At 41.6% G+C, this 18,354-nt stretch overlaps 1 protein-coding gene across 1 annotated transcript in view; it reads left to right on the forward strand.

Annotated features, from left to right (window-relative positions):
• Nucleotides 1–18,354, forward strand: part of LOC311156081 (von Willebrand factor D and EGF domain-containing protein-like) — a gene marked incomplete at its 3' end in the record, with an annotated part of 152,569 nt that overhangs the window by 87,717 nt on the left and 46,498 nt on the right. The window contains exons 12-17 of the mRNA XM_084209764.1: nt 2,106–2,242; nt 3,670–3,825; nt 8,457–8,561; nt 11,284–11,398; nt 14,421–14,671; nt 15,892–16,111. Coding sequence (XP_084065890.1) covers nt 2,106–2,242; nt 3,670–3,825; nt 8,457–8,561; nt 11,284–11,398; nt 14,421–14,671; nt 15,892–16,111 — 984 coding nt within the window. The remainder of the gene's footprint in view (nt 1–2,105; nt 2,243–3,669; nt 3,826–8,456; nt 8,562–11,283; nt 11,399–14,420; nt 14,672–15,891; nt 16,112–18,354) is intronic.

The raw sequence follows: 18,354 nt of genomic DNA on the forward strand, positions 1-18,354 counted from the left end.
AAAGCACTGGGGCTGGGTAACCTTGCCCTGACCCTGACACTGGAGTGTGGCCATAAAGATGTAAGGAAACCCTTGGGGCAGTGCAGGGGTTTAATCAGCAGAGCTGAGAGTGCTTTCATGGAACAGGAAGGGCTGCAGGAGAACATTCCTGTGTCCCACTCCTTCCCAGGCTCTGAGATTCTGCTTCACCCACAGAAGCCTGAAAATCTGCAGTGATAATGAAAACATTAATGCAATCCAAGCTACCTCAGTACTAGTGGGGCTAACTATTAAAATCTCATGAAAAACATAATGAAGCATTTTTATTTTTTAATTTTTATGCACTAACCACAGAAGAAGGCAATTTATCAAAACCAGTCACCACATCTGACTAATAGTTTTGTACATTACAGGAATCCACCAGTAACTGATGAAAGCTGATAAGCTGCAAATGGTTTCTCTTCTTGTAAATATTGCAAAGTGTCCAGCAGTGTTGGTAATACTGCTGCAATAAAATCAATTAAAAAAAAAAAAGAAAGAAAAGCTAAAAGCGCTTCAGAAGTGCAGGGGGGGGAAAAGTGTTTTCTCTTTTTTTCATGTTTATGTTGCTTTCCTTCCTTTTTTTTCTCTGGAAAGACATGAGTCATGTGTCTCTGTTGTTGCAGGCTGCAATCTGGTGGGATGGCAGTGTTTAAACAGCATTTTTCCTAATGACAGCCTAAATGGCAGAGCCCTAAAGGAACAGCGAGGTGCTGGGAAAGGTTATCAACTCCCCTCAGGGCATTTTGCCCCTCAAATCAGAGCTGAACTAAGGTACCATTAAAATACTGGGTGATGGAGAGCTTCTGTTTCAGCCAAGCTACAGTCAGAGAAAACTGATGGGTGATATTGCTTTGCCAGAGCAGTGGTGATGGGGCAGGGAAGCCAAGCAGGGATAACAGCTGGGACTCCTCTCTGCTGGTGAGCAACATCCCTCCCAGGGCTCCTGGCCATGCCCCTGCTGTTCAGTGTTGTTCAGGAGACAAGAAGAAAATGTTCTGCTTTGTGTTACTCAGAATCATAGTGGCTTCTCCTGACCACTAGATCTACAAATGGTATAAATGAAAATATTCAGCCATGATCCCAAACAGGTGCTATTATTGATTTATGATATTGGAGCCATTTTGAGCCTTGTCCTACCCAGGAGCTGGTGCAAATATCTACCAAATTATAATTTTTCTTCATTAAAGATGTGAATTCTCACATTCAATGGACTTGCATTTTTCCTCTGTCCAAATAACCCCAATATGAAAGCAATGAGCAATTTTAAAAGGCAAATACACAAAGTACAAGAGAACCCAAATGAAACTTTACCTGAGAGCCATAAAACATTTTTAAAACAGTAATGGGTGGAAGTCAGCCTTGTAAGGGGGCCAGCACAGGCTGTACTTCACTTAAGCTCTACTTAAGGCCTTAATTTAAGTGAAACTTGGCTGGTGCATGACCTTTGTGCTGACACAGTGCAGAGCTGAGTGCTGCCATTAATGATTTAATCTTCACAAGAAAGCTTTACTTTAAGGACCCTTTTACTGCTGCCAAAACTTTAGGGGAAAAAACAAACAAACTAAACAAAAAACATAGGGCTGGCTCTTCCCCTGCTTTTTAACACTCCAGGGATCCTGGTGGCTTGGTCATCTCTTGTTCCCATGTTTCTCTATGCTATGGGATGAGGTTTTGTCCTCTCAGCTGTGCTCCCATCCTGCTGCCTGGGTCAGGGATGTATCACCCCTCTTACCCAGGTCAGCAGGTGTATTGCCATTGAGTACTTGGGCCAGCAGAAGTTTTAGCCCTGGAGACCTTTTAACACGAAGCTTCAGAGAATTGATTCAGGAGCCCTGACACTCACTAATACATCTTGCAGCACTGGGTGCACAGGACAATATTTAATAGAGGTTTGCTGCTTCCCCTTCTGACAACTGCTGTTTCTGTGTCCAAGAGAAATCCGCAGGGAGGCAAGGAAGACTTCCTTAAGGAAAAGTATTAAACCGCAACAACCAGGAACAGCTACAGCAAAATCTCTGCTGGAGCAGAGCAGCACAGTGTGTAAGTGCCGCTCTCTGAAGCTCTGTATCCATCTCACCCTGCAGAGCAAGCTCTGGAAATCACAGCCCTGGAGAACGGGGGCCTCTGCGACGTCCGCTCCTCGGAGTGCAGCAGGATCCGCGTGTTTGGCCTCGGCTTCAGAGAGTCCCCCAGCCTGCACTGCCAGGTCACCAGGCTGATTGTAAGCTGCTCCTGTTGGCTCCTAAAATATGGATGATACAGTCCAACATGGACACATTTATATAGAAATCTGTTACTCTGATCTGTGCTATCTTCCCTCACTGCTTCAGCAGTGTTTCACTGTCACTGACGTGTTTTATGAAAAATCCTTCCCTTAGGGTTTTTCCTCTTGAGAAGCTGAGAGGTCTCAAGAGCAAAATGTAAACAATGATTGTCTGCTGCTGTGGGATGCAGCAGGTGGATCTGGGATTGGTCTCATGTGGTTGTTTCTAATTAATGGCCGATCACAGTCCAGCTGTCTCAGACTGTTTCAGTCAGTCCAAGCCTTTGTTATTCATTCTTTTTCTATTCTTAGCTAGCTTCCTGATGAAATCTTTTCTTCTATTCTTTCAGTATACTTTTAACATAATATATATCATAAAATAATAAATCAAGCCTTCTGAACATAGAGTCAACTTTCTCGTCTCTTCCCTCATCCTGGGACCCCTGCAATCACTGTCACATTTCACCTTCCAAGGCCACTGCCAATGTGTTTGCAGCAAGTGAGGGCAGCTGAAGAGGCTCAGACTTGCTCCCCGAAATGCACAGCTATGAATTCTTGCTCATTTTCTCTGTGGAGTTTTGTTTGACTCCTGTTTGGTTCAGCTGCTCTGTAGTCCACTGAAGCCTGAAATCACAATATTATTTCTCATTTTGTACATCTGGAATCACTACACTTGGCTGTTTTCCTAAACACATTTAAATGTTAAGTTTTGTGGTTGAATATAGGGTTTCCTCACCACAGTTACAGAGGCTCTTTTTTGAATTTTCTTAGTGATACTTCAACACCAAATCAGAGGTTTTGATGATCATCAAACCCATCTCTTATGCAAGCACTGTAATTTTATCATAACTATACACAGGCAATGCTGCCACTGAGTGATTTGGTGGATCAGCGTCCTCAGATATGAAATGTTTGATTAAACTCATAAATCCACCTCAGAGCAGACACTCAGCCTGACTCCCAGTCGGTGCTGGCAGGCTCACAAGGCACAGCTGAGATTTGCTGAGCCCCCTTAGGGCTCCATAAGCTCTTACCAAGTTGGAATGTCTCGTGCAGCTGATCTGGAGGAGTAGCTGACATCACCTTCAAGGGGCCACGAGCCAGCTGCTGATCTCCAGCAGGAAACACAAAGTTACTCCATCACATCAGAACATCTCATCCCAATTGCAGACCGCAGCACTTCCTAAATCCATAGACCACCTGCATGCCTCGCTAAGCATGGCTTCCCCTTTACTGTATCTATAGCAACAGCATGTTTCCTTTTAAATAAACCACCTAGGAATGCCTTATATCATTGATTAGAAATATAAACATGCACTGACAACTGGAATCTCTTTTTGAGCCTTTATTTTGATTTTCTGCACTCTCCCTCTGCTTTGCTGTAGCATCTCAATGGCGAATGGCTATCGAGAGAAGAAGAAAGCACAAGAGCAGATTTCCTGAGCTCTGAGGCCGTGGACTGCCAGATCCCACTGCTGAACATCACCGAGGCTGTGCACTTCGTGGCCGGTGACGAGCCGTTCGCAAGATGGCAAGTGAAAGTAGGAATTTTATTATGTTTCTAAGAAACGTTTTAGAAAGAGAAAAATCAGTTGTCATGGTAAATTAAAATGCAAAGCACAGCTTTCTTCCTTTCAGAAATGAAAATGCCTGTAGAAATACTCGCACTAATGTCATGTAGAGAAAAAAAAAACACCCCGCCAACCAAAACAATGAGCTAAGCCCAGGTGTCTCTGTAGCCAATCCAAAAGGGAAAATTACAACCACTTCTGGAGGTAATCACCTGAAATTGATGCAGTTGTGCTAATCAATTGTTAATCATTAGTATTCCATTTCTGAAAACCCCAGCTCAAACTCCTGATTAGGCAGCAAGTGTCGGAGAGCTTTGACTCCCTGGGTGCGTGAGCGGTGCGCGCCCGGGCCGGCTCCTGGGCAGGCTTGAGCTGGGATGCTGAAAGGTCTGAATGGCTGCAGAAAGAAGCATGTGCAGTATCTGCTTCTTCTGGGTTTTCTGCTGCAGTTTTAGCCCCTTTTTTTTCACAAAATGGTCCCTATTTTTCTAAATATCCCCAGGAAATCAGTGTCTTCCCGGCCCTGCGTGCCTGCTGCCCTTGGACTCGCTGTAGGCCTGGATGGGTTTTTTCTGCAGATCCGTTGTTTTTTACAAGACTGACACTTTTTAAAGGCTCTGAAGCTGAGAAGAACATATTGCCATTGTAGGGAGACTGCAGATGTGCTCTGAAAGTTGCAGCATGCAAAATGAAACCTGTAAAACACTCCCCTCACCACGGCCTGTCCTGCACCCTGCCGCTGCCTGCACCCCGCCGGGGACACGTGCTGCCTGGGGAAACAGGAGGATGTTTGGCAGGGCATGTCTTCCAGTCACTCATTCATTTCAAAAAGATAAGGGTTTGGGAGTTTAGGACATTAGGGTAAAACCCTGTGGGTGCAGAGCCTGCCTGTTTGCTGCTGGGGTAGACTTGGACCTTCCTCGTGTCACCCACCAGGGCTGAACCAGGAGGGAAGGTGCTCTGCTCAGGGCTCCAAAATTGCTCCAAAATTGCTCCAAAAAAGCATTGAACTCTGCCAGCTGTGAGATAAAATGCTGCCTCGTGGTGGAAGGATCTGAGAGGGAGACACCCTGGGTGTTCCTGGCCCAAGAGGACAGCTAAAATCCTGGTATGGGCGCAGGAAGGTTTCTCCAGTGTTCCAGGACATGGTCCTCACAGCACAGGTCTATTACAAATCTGATTGTGTTCAAGTGCTTCCTTTCAGCCCTGAGGAGGTCTCTACAATTTTTCTCCTTCTTTCCCCTCAAAAACAGCTGCAAAAACTCTTTCCATGAAATAAAGCTCCAGAAAACCTCTGCACCTGCAAGCTTTCTGCCCTTTCCCTCTCCTTCAAAGCCTGCAGAGGAACCAGGCTGATGGCCGCGCAGCGAATGCTCAATTAAATCATCTCAGTCTGCACGTGAGTCTGGAACTCCTGTGGATCTTTAGATGAACAAATTGGGAAGGCAGAGCCTAGTGCTCAGTTTCAAAGGCAGCTGGCCTTATGTGGCAGCACAGAGAACAAAATCACAGAGCTTTTAAAGATAAAAAATTACTTCCAATTAATTCCACAGGTGTTCAAAAATTCACATTCCAGAAAATTCCTCTTAAGACTTACTGCAGCTCGTAAGACTTATTGAGGACATGGGTTATGTATCTAAGTATCTACTTTTCAAAACGTAGCTAAAGGATTTTTCAGAAAAGTCAACACAATTCTTCCTGAAAATGTCACTGTTCAATATTTTCAGACTCTCTCCCCCTTCCCAAATGAAATTTCAAAGGAATCAGAAAAATTTCATTCCAGCTTTTTTCACCACCAGCATTGGGAGAGCAGGAGCTCATCTCAGTGCTCTTTCATTTAATCTCCTGCTGTATTCATGTTTCAGATTTTGCCCATTGTTCCCATGACATGCTGCTGAACACAGATAAGAAAGTACATGTGGCTACACCAGGGTGTTTGGCATAATTAATTGAGATATCAAAAAACAAACCCATGCCTGGGCAGCAGATGACTTGAGCTGTCCAGGCAGATGCCTGGGTGAAAAGGTGAAAGAGCTTGGCAGGCACTTATCTAATTTGGGAAGCAGCTCTCATCCTTTTCATTAAGTTGTTGTTGCTGTATTTGTCTGGAATGGAAAAAAAAATCACAAAAAATTCAGTGAGGCAAAAACTGAATTTGAACTCAGCGCAGTTTTACACCTTTCAATTTTTTTTTTTTAGAAACTTTCTTACAAAGCCTATGTGGAGTGATGCCAATAGCCAAGATCATTTCATGATGGGTGAAAAACCTGAGGCAGGAGCAACAGAGTTCCTGAGCATCCTTTGCATTTCTGCAGAAGCAGTGCCTTCTTTCCAGATGATACCTATGCCCAAGCAAACCAACTCTAAGTTGGTTTTTGCCTCTTAAGGTCCAAACAAATTAAAGGTTTGCTCAGCTCAGTTCTCATCAAAGTGTTTGTTCCACATCACTAAGATGACTAATGAAAAAGCAATTAAAATAGCTATAAACCAACCCAATTCAAAAAGAGACCAAAATAGATGTTTATAATAGAATGTAGAAAAAAAAACCAAAACAGATTTAAAAATCTAATTACAGGAGTTACATCTCACTCACAATGCTCCCTTCAGACAGAACAATTAGTGCAATTTTACAGCTTTTTATATTTTTCCCTGTCTAGCCATTTTTTCACCCATTATTAGTGCGCCGGTATTGAGACAACATTGGACACTCCGGTAAAATAATGAATTTAAATTAAGTTTAAATTGCACTAGGAATAATAAATTCTTAATGGAAATCTTGCTGCCAGAGTCTTTCAGTGAAGAGCAGGTCTACAGGGGGGTTGTCTGTTTCAGCTTTTTCTCAAACTGCAGGAGAAATCCTTTATTTCTTTTAAAAGCATTTTAACCTGTGGTACAACACACTATAGTCTAATAGGTCAATAATCTAATATTTTCCTTAAAACAATGAATTTTACCAGATCCATGAATTTTGGAACCAATTTATATTAGTCCAAAGAAGTTATTTCTCTTCCACAAGCTGAAATTGTGAATATCCATGGATGCTGCCTGTGCCTGCCCTTGTGGTGGTTTCTGCAGACACAAACTCACAGTGCAGAACCATCCCACGAGACGTTGTAGGAGAATCTGCTCTATTATCTCCCGTGAACTTTAAACCAATTCATGATAATTGCTGCTTTTCATGGAACTTACCAAGTATTTTTTGATCTCTGTACTTCTGTTTATCTTTGTTCGATTTAACTTAACATTCTTTCCATAAGCTGGAAGAGTTTATTGATTGATCAAAAACTTTATGGCCTCAGTCTTGCAAAAATCCCCTGCAAAGGGACTGAGGATGTTTCAGCTTTGTGGTCTCAGGAGAGATGGAGGAGAGCTGGGGATTCTTTTTTAATAGCAAGAAAACCTGATGAATCCAAGCAAACCCTGTTAGATTTGCTAAGCAGCAGCTTTATTTTGACTGTAAGACAAAACTTGAAAAATACCTGACAAAAGGGTTTCCTGCTGGTTCTCATCAGTGTCTACAGCATGGCCTTCCCCAGGGTTTTGAGGTGCTCTTCAAGGTTCACACCACTCGAGACATCTCACAAAGCACTCTCAAAAGCTATCCACTTATCCACACTTCTCTGGTATCTTCTCATTTTTACTGTGGAAAAATTAAAATATAAATTTACTCAACTCTTTTGTATTGTGCAAACATTCTTATATAAAAAAGGCCAAGTTGAAGGCTTCCTGAATTATCCATTATGAGCTGGGACAGGTGACTGCTCCACTATATCTTCCTACAGAAATTAGACTGTTTCTCTTTCATATTGTCATCCCTTGCATTTTTTATAAGGTTAATTTCAAATCAACCTATATAACATACATTCTTTTATTTTTTTCACTTTCAAGCCAAGGACTTTACTTACTGATTTGCTATTAGTAAGAAAGTGGTTCTCATTCTCATTTCAAATAAACCTATATAATACATATAATACACATTCTTCTTATTTTTTCTCCACTTTCAGGCCAAGGATTTTACTTACTGATTTGCTATTAGTAAAAAAGTGTTTCTCATTCTCATTTCAAATAAACCTATATAATACATATAATACACATTCTTCTTATTTTTTTCTCCACTTTCAGGCCAAGGATTTTACTTACTGATTTGCTATTAGTAAAAAAGTGTTTCTCATTGTCATTTCAAATAAACCTACATAATACACATTCTTCTTTTTTTTTCTCCACTTTCAGGCCAAGGATTTTACTTACTGATTTGTTATTAGTAAAAGAAGGGGTTCTGAGTCTCAGTCAAAAATGTTAATTGTGTTTCACAAATCCTTGAAATCCCCCTTGAAGTACAAAAAAAACCACCTTCAGGATAAAACCTAACAGCAATCAGAAAGCTGAATGCCAGCTGAGCCAAAAGATCTTTTGGTTAATAATGAAGAATTTCCAGTTTGGAGCATTCAGCAATTTGTTAGCTCGCAGAGCCACTCACAAGTGGTTAAATTCATCCTGCTGGCACACATCCCGCTCGAGGGGCAGTGCTGTGGCTCCACAAGGAGCAGACAGTCTCCATATGGAGCATGATGGGTTCTGAGGATGGTTTTTGTACCCTTCAGGTCACTAATGACGGCGTGCAGTACAGTAACTCCCGAGTGCTGACCCTGTACGACGCACTCTGCCAGCTCTGCCAACTCCACCCCGCTGCACTCTGCAAATTAAAGGTAATTTAAAGATCATCAAGGTTTCATGTGGATCCTTCATCTCTTCCTCAGCCCTCTCCCTCCCTCTGATGGGCTGTGTGGAATGACTGCTCTGCAAAGGGAAAATCTATTTCACAGATCAGCTGCACAGCCCCACACTTTGCTTTTCTCTTTCACAGCCTCGTGTCTGCAATATTTTATTTCCTTTTCATATTTACGTGGGGTATGAGCACCTGATAGAGCGTGCTTTGTGATGGACCTTCCTCACACAAACACCTCAGGAAAGCTCATGGCTGCCAATATTTATCCTTTGCAGCTGTTAGTGGGAGTAAATAAGAGTGAGGAGCCTGCCCTGAGAGGCTTAGCTTCACTTCTGAAGTGTCTCTGCTATTTTCCCTCTCCCAGCCTGTTTGGTGAGGGTATATCATTTCTATTCCCATTTCCTGCCTTAGCAAGAGGCACACAAAGATGCATGTTATACAGTTTTTGTCATGTGAGAACACCCTTGAGAGAGCATAAACCATTCCTGCTTGCATTAAACACTGCTAAGTACAAACACTGAGTATTCTGACAGCTTCAAAACTGTAACCAAAAGTCTACAGCTATGTTTTAAACTGCCAGCATGTTAGAAAATGCCTGAAGAGCACTATAATCCTCTGTTTTCCTGTGGAATTATTGGTGTAGCATCCCTTAAAAACATCTTCCCTTCTCTTTTTTCCAGAGGCTTGCATTAAGCAAATTATCTGGTTTGCAGTAGGGCTTCAAAAATATTTTGGAGGGTATTGGGTGGGATATTTGAATGTGCTGATTCTGCTTTCCTGCCCTGAGGCAAGTATGAATTAATAGGAGGCCACCAGTCTGCTTTTTTTATAAAATGAAGATTAATCAGGTACATCTTAACTCATTTGCCTCACTGTTCTCATTAATGCTAATGAGAAAATACAGTTTTAAAACCTGCACTGATTGCAAGCACATACCAGTTACCAACATTTTTTAGAAGTTCACTTTTTTTCCAAGTGAGTGAGTGAACAGAAGTTACTTTACAGGCCTATGTGGTAGTGTGACCCTGCCTGGATGTCTCAAAGTCCCTCTGTCACTGCTCTCAGAGAGATAAGGGCAGAGAAACCCAGCACAGCCCAATTGAGGGCAAAACCACTTTAGTTTTAGATTAAAATAATTGTGTTAGAATCATTTCACTTAAAGCTGAGGTGAGGGATTTTTGTCAAAGGCTTTCCTAATTCTTATGTTTTTGAAACTCAGAAATGTATGTGGTCTCTCAATACGGTGTTCTCCAGGGAATATAGTAATTTCTATTCTAAGATGCTTCAAGGGAATATTTGAACTAGGCTTCCAATTGCATCAGACTACAGTCTAATTATACCCCTTCTACATTACTCTGCAACACCTAAATTGCTTTCAGAAAAGGTGTTTCAATTAGGGGGCATTTTATATCAGCCCATTTCACATTCTGTGTTCTTTTATGGGGCCATTCTGTACCACACTGTATCACATCAGGAAAAAAAAAACAAACTTTTTTTTTTTTCACCATAGCATCAAGCCCTTGAAAACAGCAATGTAATAAAATCTAATTAACATCCAGGTTTTAATGCTGGAGATCTGTCATGTTCTATCATGTTGTGGCCATTATGAGAATGCTTTTTGTTTCTATACCTGACCCATTACCCTGAAGTGGTATTATTGACTAATGCAGTTTGCAAAATAAGTTTGGGACACCAGTAAAGCAGTAGACAGAAAACACAGGGCCAGTAACAAGGCACAAATCAGTCTCAGAAAAACAAGGGAAGGAAAGGGAAAAATGTCTTTGGCAGCTTGTCCATCCTGCTGTGCCACTCTGGCAAGGACATCCCCCTTGTTCCCAGGATTATTCCATGTTTTTCTGCATGGTCAGATAAAGTCCCACCTGCCCAACACAGGCTACAAGGCCTGACTCCTCCACAGGACCTTCCCATGGGATAGATCTTTAACTCCATCTGTTAATGATGTCCCTGTGCTCCCTTCTTGGATAACCCAAATGCTTTCAACCCACGTGGGGCCCTGGTGGGAGAGGGGCAGGGCAGCCCAAAGGCTGCTGTGCCCACAGAGCATCCCCTCACAGATGGCTTTTGGGATGTTCTGCCCCAAAAAGGCACCAGGGATGTGCTCAGCTCTCCTCTGCAGCTCCCTCATGAGAGCCTGAATCTGAATCCTAATGTACTTCTTTATTCTGCTTTGATAGCAGAATTTGCTCTAGCAGAATTTGCTTTTGCAAATGTTTCTGAAGAGCAGGATTCCAACATTTCAAATGGAAATAGCCTAGTCTCAGGCTTGGGGAGTCTCGTGGAGCTGACCTTTCATGGGGACCTGATACTGCCCATGTGAACAGTCACAGCTGGGAATAATGACCACATACACCACGTGAGCGTGCAAATGGGAAAAGTCACGTTCTGCTGCATCCATCATCCATCTGTGACAAAGCAACACCCCTTTGCCTAAGCTAAAAACATTCAAAGCTACAAGGATCCCAAGCTGGGACTGGAAATCTTCCACAGTTTCCTTGCTGTAAGCAGAAAGTGCCAACATTTAAATTGCTGCTGTTCCCTTGTTTCAAGAAACAAGTGAATTTCTGCTTATATCCAGAAATTAATAATTGCTAATTTCCTATCTTTCTTATTCCTTTTATTTTTCTCATGTCCTTCACTTTCCACCCATTTTTATTTCCTCTTCTTTTTTTTTATTTTGGCAGGAAAATACATGCAATATAGATGGACTTTGCTATGGTGAAGGAGAGTCAAGCCCTACAAGCCCTTGTCTTCTCTGTGAACCTGACATTTCTAAGTTCACCTGGTCTGTTAATGAAAGTAAGACAGGGGTTCATTTTCTAGAATTTAGAAGCACTTATCTGGGAATTTATGACTTAATTTATGAAATATATTGTTCCTCCATTCAGCTAACCTGAATCCATCCTGTGAGTGCACATGGACTGCTTGCAGTGGGAATAGTTGGGTACATCAGAAATGCAGACTCCACTGCATGCACTATGCACCTTGCTCTGTCTGAAACCTGATAAATCTCAGATTAACAAATGAAAAAACGCTTGAAAATTAGGATTTGATATGCCAGTGCCCCTTGCAGTGCCCAAGTCTGTCAGCTAAAGGTGATGAACCCTAAATATCTCTGTCAGCATCTCGCAGGTACAAATCTTTAAGGAGGCAATTTGGGGAAAATACTGTTTTTAAAACACCAGCGTGTATTTTTGGTGTCTGGAAGAATTGCTGCCTTTTGCTGAGCCAAATCCTATGAAATGCCTCAAAACAGAGCTTGGCTTGGCAGGGAGTCCAAGTGATAGGGATCAGCCACTCATTACCTTCACTGCCACAGAACCCAGGGGCTCATTCTGCAGCCCCTCGAGGCGGGGGTCATGGGGAAGGCTGCCTTTTGAAGCATCTCCTGAAGGATGAAGACTAAATCAGCTTTTTCATGGCTACCTGCCCACTGTAAACAACCATTGCTCACCCCAGTCTTTACAGACAATCTGTGCTTCCAGCAGCATCATCCTCACAGCCCATCTCCTCCCTTACATGTTTGCACCTGGTCAATAGAAAGATTATGTTACTGCTTTTATGTGAATCCATGTGGTGCTTCCAGAAGGAGTTTCTCTGCATTTTAGGCTTTGTAAACCCAAACACATCACAGAAAGGTGTGTGAGTCACAGAACCAGCCTGCTTCAGTTGTTTGGGGTTTAATTACATCTCAAAAGTTGGCCAACTAAAAATCCATTTGGATGTCACTTGGATGAGTAGTTAAAATGCCTAAGGGTGAGTTAGATCTCAAAGTGAGTCTGTACATTTGAAAGCTGTGTATTTTTCCCCAGAAAAATATTTAATCCAATGAGGGATATTATCTGTGACTCACAAACCTTGCCTCCTTTCTGTCATAGAATCATAGAAAGTTTTGAAGGGCTTCAAATGGACTTCAAAGATCATCTTGTCCCACCCCCTGCCTTGGCCAGGGACATCTTCCACTAGCCCAGGTTGCTCAGAGCCACATCCAACCTGACCTTATATTCTGCTGGCCAGAGCAGCAGCATCCCCAGGGGTGAGCTGATCCTGGGTGTTACACAGGCAGACTCACTACTAATACCAAGAGAGCTTGATTTTCAAATTCAGGAGATGGTTTAAAAAGTAAAAACTGCATTTGTTTTGAAATTTATAAAGCTAGAAGTGATTTGGGAACTCTGACACACATCATGGTTCAATTTAAACGATGTCAAAATTTAAAAATATTTAGAAGAAAGGCTTTGTCAGACCTGTATTCAAAAGTGTGAAAACTTCTTTAAAAGTTCTGGAGTAACAGGGAGAGTGAATATATATTTACTGGATGGCAAGCAGATCTCTGTAGGATTAGAAACACTCCTCCACAGACTCCTTTCAGAACATCTGATTTTATGTTATTTTGTGCCTACCACTTCCACTTCCCATCCATTCAGTTAACACCTTTGTGTTTATCCATAAATGCATACCCTGCATCAATATTTCATTGATTACTTTGGGCACAACTTTTATGGGCTCCATGGCTTTAGTGTTTGGGAAATAAAAGGTAAATGAATAGATGGAAGCTTTCAACAGTTATGCCAGGACAATCTGCTGGACAAGCATTTTAGAAAGCTCTCATAACACAGCAGCAATAAAGGAGACACATATTTAAATAATTGCATCATCTAAGCTGTGCTATGGAAAACAAAGTGCATAAAAATTATACACACCACAAAAAAACCCCTAATGATGATTTCCCATGAGCATAGTGCAAGGAGGCCTTATGAGAACACGTATACAGTTCACAATGTTAGAGCATGGCTTGAAATTAATCCTGGGTATTAGAAATGTGCTTTAATTTAAACATAAATATGGTCAAATTACACTGTGAAAGATTCCTTTAAATATCAATACCTGTCAATTTGCACTACTGGCTAAAAAGTAAAGATGCCTTGAGACTGAGGGGACTTAGGACATGGAGATGAAATTCCTGGCCCTAAAAAAAGCTGCTGTCACCTCAGGGTACTCATCTGATCTTACTTTTCCTTGGTTTCTAATTATAAAATGTAATCATTTTCTCTGCCTTGTCCTCCTTACCCATGTACATTGAAAGGATCTTCAGGTAGCATTTATCTTCTGCTGCTAAATACCCTTGTAAAATTAGGGGGGTTTATCTTCATTAAGGAAATACTGAATGTAAACAGCAACCCTGGAAATAGCAGTGACAGTGGTGACATGATACACACCACTGTCACTGGGGATGGACAGTCTCTGGCACTGAAAAGACCTTTGTTCCTGATGAAATGCCCAACTGAATTCACTCAAGCTGCTTCTTTAATTACTCCTCATGGGTAAAGGAAGGAGAGTCTACTCAATGGAAAAGTTACAATTTATTTTCCCTTCTGAGTTGCCTGCCCGGTTCATTTGTCATTCAGCATTTTGAGATTTATTTTATTTGTGTTTAAATGGATAGACAAAAAGTAGATTAAATATGTATGTAAGTATAAGAAATATAACTAATTAATTAGTTTTAAGATGAATTGGGACTAAGGGCAGGTTATAGAAATCATGTATGATTTACTCCCACGTATCAGATAGCACATCAAAATTAATCAAAGTGCAGGATGGGACAAAAATTCAGCATAGGGCACCAAAAAAAAGGGAGGAAAATGGTGTTCTTTTGGTGAAGCTATTTGCTGCCTCTAACACACAAATCTCTTCCTCCATCAGCCTCTGGGTATGATCTGCATGTTTTCTTTGAGAGCGTTCCTTCAAAGACCCACTCTGAGAACTTTCACGTGGGAGAAACCGGAGTTTATGTAATCATGGTTTCATTTTTGCTGTTTAGACAACCTGCCTCCTGTGTTCCAGGCCCCCTCCAGCCAGCTGCTGACATTTATTGGTGAGAATTTTGTTTACCAGCTAATAGCAGTGGATCCAGAAGGGTCAGCCGTGCTATTCATCTTGGAGGCTGGGCCACGGGATGCCAGGCTCTCTCCTGCTGGCCTGCTCCTCTGGAAAGTTGATTCAGAAGAAATGCAAACCTTTGAATTCACTGTGTCAGATGAGTGCAATGCACAGAGCAGATACTCTATTGAGGTAAGGGAAAGAGCACTTTAAAGGAAAAACAAAACAAGCCTGTTTGTCATGTCAACGCCATTGTGCAATTGTCATCATAGCTAATAATTTGTTATTGTCTTGAAAAACAAGGCTTCAGCTATTTCCTCATAAGTGTATAATATCCAGCACAGCAATAATGATCAATTAATGGAATAAATATCTCTGAGAACATAGAAACTATATATACAGGGAACAAGAGAGAGTGCTATTGATTGCTGTTTGAAAGAACATTCTTGCAGAGCCTTTTAATGGTTCATTAATCTGCTTTAAAATTCACATTTTGCATCTGGATTGCACAAAAAAAAGCATATAACATAAAAGACCAGGCTTTAGCTATAAAAGGGAGATTATAACTCATTCTCAATGATATTTTTAGAGGATGTCTTGCTCTTATGTCTTTACTCCACACTCTAAGTTTCTTGGCATGGCTTTGTCTTTATTGTATGGGCTAACATTAATCCTCTGATCGGATGAGCCAATAAAGCAGAATGCAGACTCTTGACATAAGAACAGTTTTGTGAAGAAAAGATTGTTATTCACAAAGATTCCTATTTTTTCTCATTCAAACCACAAAATGCCAATCTGCTGAACCCACACAGCAAAGGGTAAACTGGAGCCTGGATATGGCTTTAATGGAAATATTTCAAGCTAGACCTGTGTTATCTGGGGGAGATAATGCAGAGCTTTGAATCTGCAGAAATGCAGTTCTGGTACATATGTAAAATACAACGATGGATCTCCCTTTCCTGAAGGGAGACACCAGATAAGGAATGCCACAGTCATGTTCCTGCCTGGGAGCCATTTGTAATGTGAAAGAGGAAGGTGGGCAGGCAGACACAGAGAAAAGATTTTTCCTTTCTTCTTTGAAGAATAAGGAACAAATTCTGCCCTCAGATACGATGCGAAATCTGCTGTTACAGCAAACAAGATTGGGGTTTCTTTCCTTATAAGAAGTCAGGATGTGCCCCTAAATGATGAGAAAAGAAATCCCTTTGAAGTTGAGCTCTCAGTCAAATAAATAAGTACAGTGAGTATGAGACCATCCATCTAGACAAAGGAAATTGGTTAGAAATAAGTTTCCATAATAGTGGATAACATGTTTGCAGTGCAAATCTCCCCCTTGCTAAAGGGGAACAGTACAGCTCCCAGCTGTGATTTTTCAGATGAGCCTTACCAGAATCCCCTCTTGCCTTTTCCAGGTTGGAGTGAAGCCCTGCAGCTGCCTCAGTGGTGGCACATGTGTCACCAATATTAAATACCCTCCAGGCCTTGGTGAATACCTGTGCTTGTGTCCAAATGGATTTGATGGAGAATTCTGCCAGGAAGACATCAGGGACTGCAAATCAAACCCCTGTGGCAGCGGAACCTGCGTGGGCAGCGTGGGGAGCTACTTTTGTCAATGCCCCCCTGGTCTGGGAGGTAACACCTCTCTGTTTGCATCTCTGGTTTAACCACAGACATACTGACAGGATTTTTTGAGTGTAGCATGACCACATCATCTGCAGACATGATCCTGCTCTTCTGCTGCCATGGCTTAGCTTTAGACATAGAAAGATGATATTTCTCTATCTAATAATGAGGAAAAATGACCTAAAGCTCTGTTGTCCTGAAATGATCACTCAAGGAGGATCTGAACCTCCCAGATCTCTGTTGCTTCCTGCTCATTTCCCATGGGTTTGTCCATCCATGAGATGAGCTTGGAGAAGACTGAGCGAAAGAGAAAAAAAGGCAAAGATCCAGGGCCTTTTTGCACTTGACAGGATTTCACTTAATTAAGCTGAGGAAAGAACAAGGATTAAATGAGCTTTCTTAGGTCTAGGAAGAAGAAGATATGGAAAACATGGAAATTGTCCTTTAGTCCTGCTTGAAGCATCATTAAATTTAAGCACTAGGAAATGACAAGCCCAGTGATTTGTCAGACATGATGATGAAACAAAATCTAACCCCTGAAATTCTTCAAGGCTGGTGCCCTGGTTTCAAAATTCCATCCAGGCCAAAACCAGAAAAGCTGGCCAAAATATGATTTTAAGAAATTAAAGGAAGAAAGATGATCACTTAACCCCCTGCTCTGTTCACATTCTTGAGACCCATGAGGTTGGCTGCTGCCAGTGTTAGAGGTTTGAAAAATAAAGTAGAAGTAATATCAAATGCACCAAATTATTACTGCTTATTATGCATATCTACAGAAAACCACTCATTTTTAAACAAAAGCAGTGAACAGATTTTACTCAGTGGGTAAAGTACCTTTCCTGCCTGTCAGCAGCTTTATTGCTTTGGTCACGTGGGACTGCAAGCCCAGATTTCATTTCTATAAAATTCCAGCAGAAATGAAAAATAAAAATCCTTCAGAAGTCCATAAAAATGGCCTAAAAGATCTGTGACACCTCATCTGTGTTGACTCCAGGTAATGCTACCTGATGGCCAGAGCCTGCTGCTGTCCAAAGTCTTTACACCACCAGAGACTCCACTGAGGCAGAGCACAGGAGAATAAAGCTCTAACACAGAAGTTTGATCAAAATATGAAAGTCCCTAAGCCAGCCAAACATATGCAGAATGTCTGTAATCCCCTGGAAAGAACATTCCTATGAGCACAGGCAAAATTTTGAACTTTTTATGGTGTAATTTATAGAGATATACAATGGGGAAAACTTTAGATTGCCTGTAAGAAGTTTGGTCAAATGAATAAAAATCAATATAATTCCAGGAGTTAATAACTTCAGTGGACCTGCTGACTGGACAGACAAGGGCACACAGGACCTTGATGGCCAAAGAAAAACCAGGTTTTCCTTTGCTTTCAGATCTTGCAAGTTAAATAACAGTGCAGGGGTTTTGCTGTTCTTCCCTGTTCTTCCCAAAATGCCAAAACACAAGCAACAAAAGAAAATAAAATAAGATATGATTGAGTGAAAAAGGAATACATCTCAAAGTTTTAATAGCAGGTGAAAAATTATAAACAACTGGAGCTGCAAGCCAGCTGGGAAGCAGATGATTTTACTTCAGGGCAGGTTCGGCGACAACAATAAAAGCTCATTCTTGATGCTGTGTTTATGCCTCAATTCCCCAGAAAACCATCAATAATCTAATGAGGAGGCGATGCTATGCAGCTCAAGTGACAGCACCACTTCACCATCAAACCTTTACAAATGATAGCAAGCAGGCAGTAGAAACAAGAAGTGAACTTGTGAGAGTTTCCCCAGCACCCCTGCAAGGGAAGCGGCAGCTCAGGTGCATCAGTGTGAGGGCAAAACGTGAGAATGGGAGCAAGGCAGGGGGAAAAGGCTGGAGGAAATCTGAGAGAAGGCTGGCTCCAGAGTTATCACTGGATCTCTGTGTTCAAAGCTCATTCATTTTTCATCTGCATTGTCAACAAGATAACAAAGCTCCCTGTTGTTTATTCTTTTGGCCACAGAAAGCAAGAACATCACCCACCTGAGAGCTCATCATTGATAACTATCCCAATCACAAAATCATTATTTCTTTCCCCATACAGCAGTGATTAGTACAAAGCTGGGGGTGGGATGGGCAGCAAGATGGAACCATAATTTCATTTTATATTTCAGGAAACTGAAGAAACTCCCAGGATTTGTTACTGGTTTCTAATAACCGTAGAGACTCTAAATGGGATTTTTCTGTTCCTTTAGAGTCAACTTAATGTGAACACA

This window comes from Fringilla coelebs (genome assembly GCF_963513975.1).
Source record: "Fringilla coelebs genome assembly, chromosome: 7".
Taxonomy (NCBI): domain Eukaryota; kingdom Metazoa; phylum Chordata; class Aves; order Passeriformes; family Fringillidae; genus Fringilla; species Fringilla coelebs.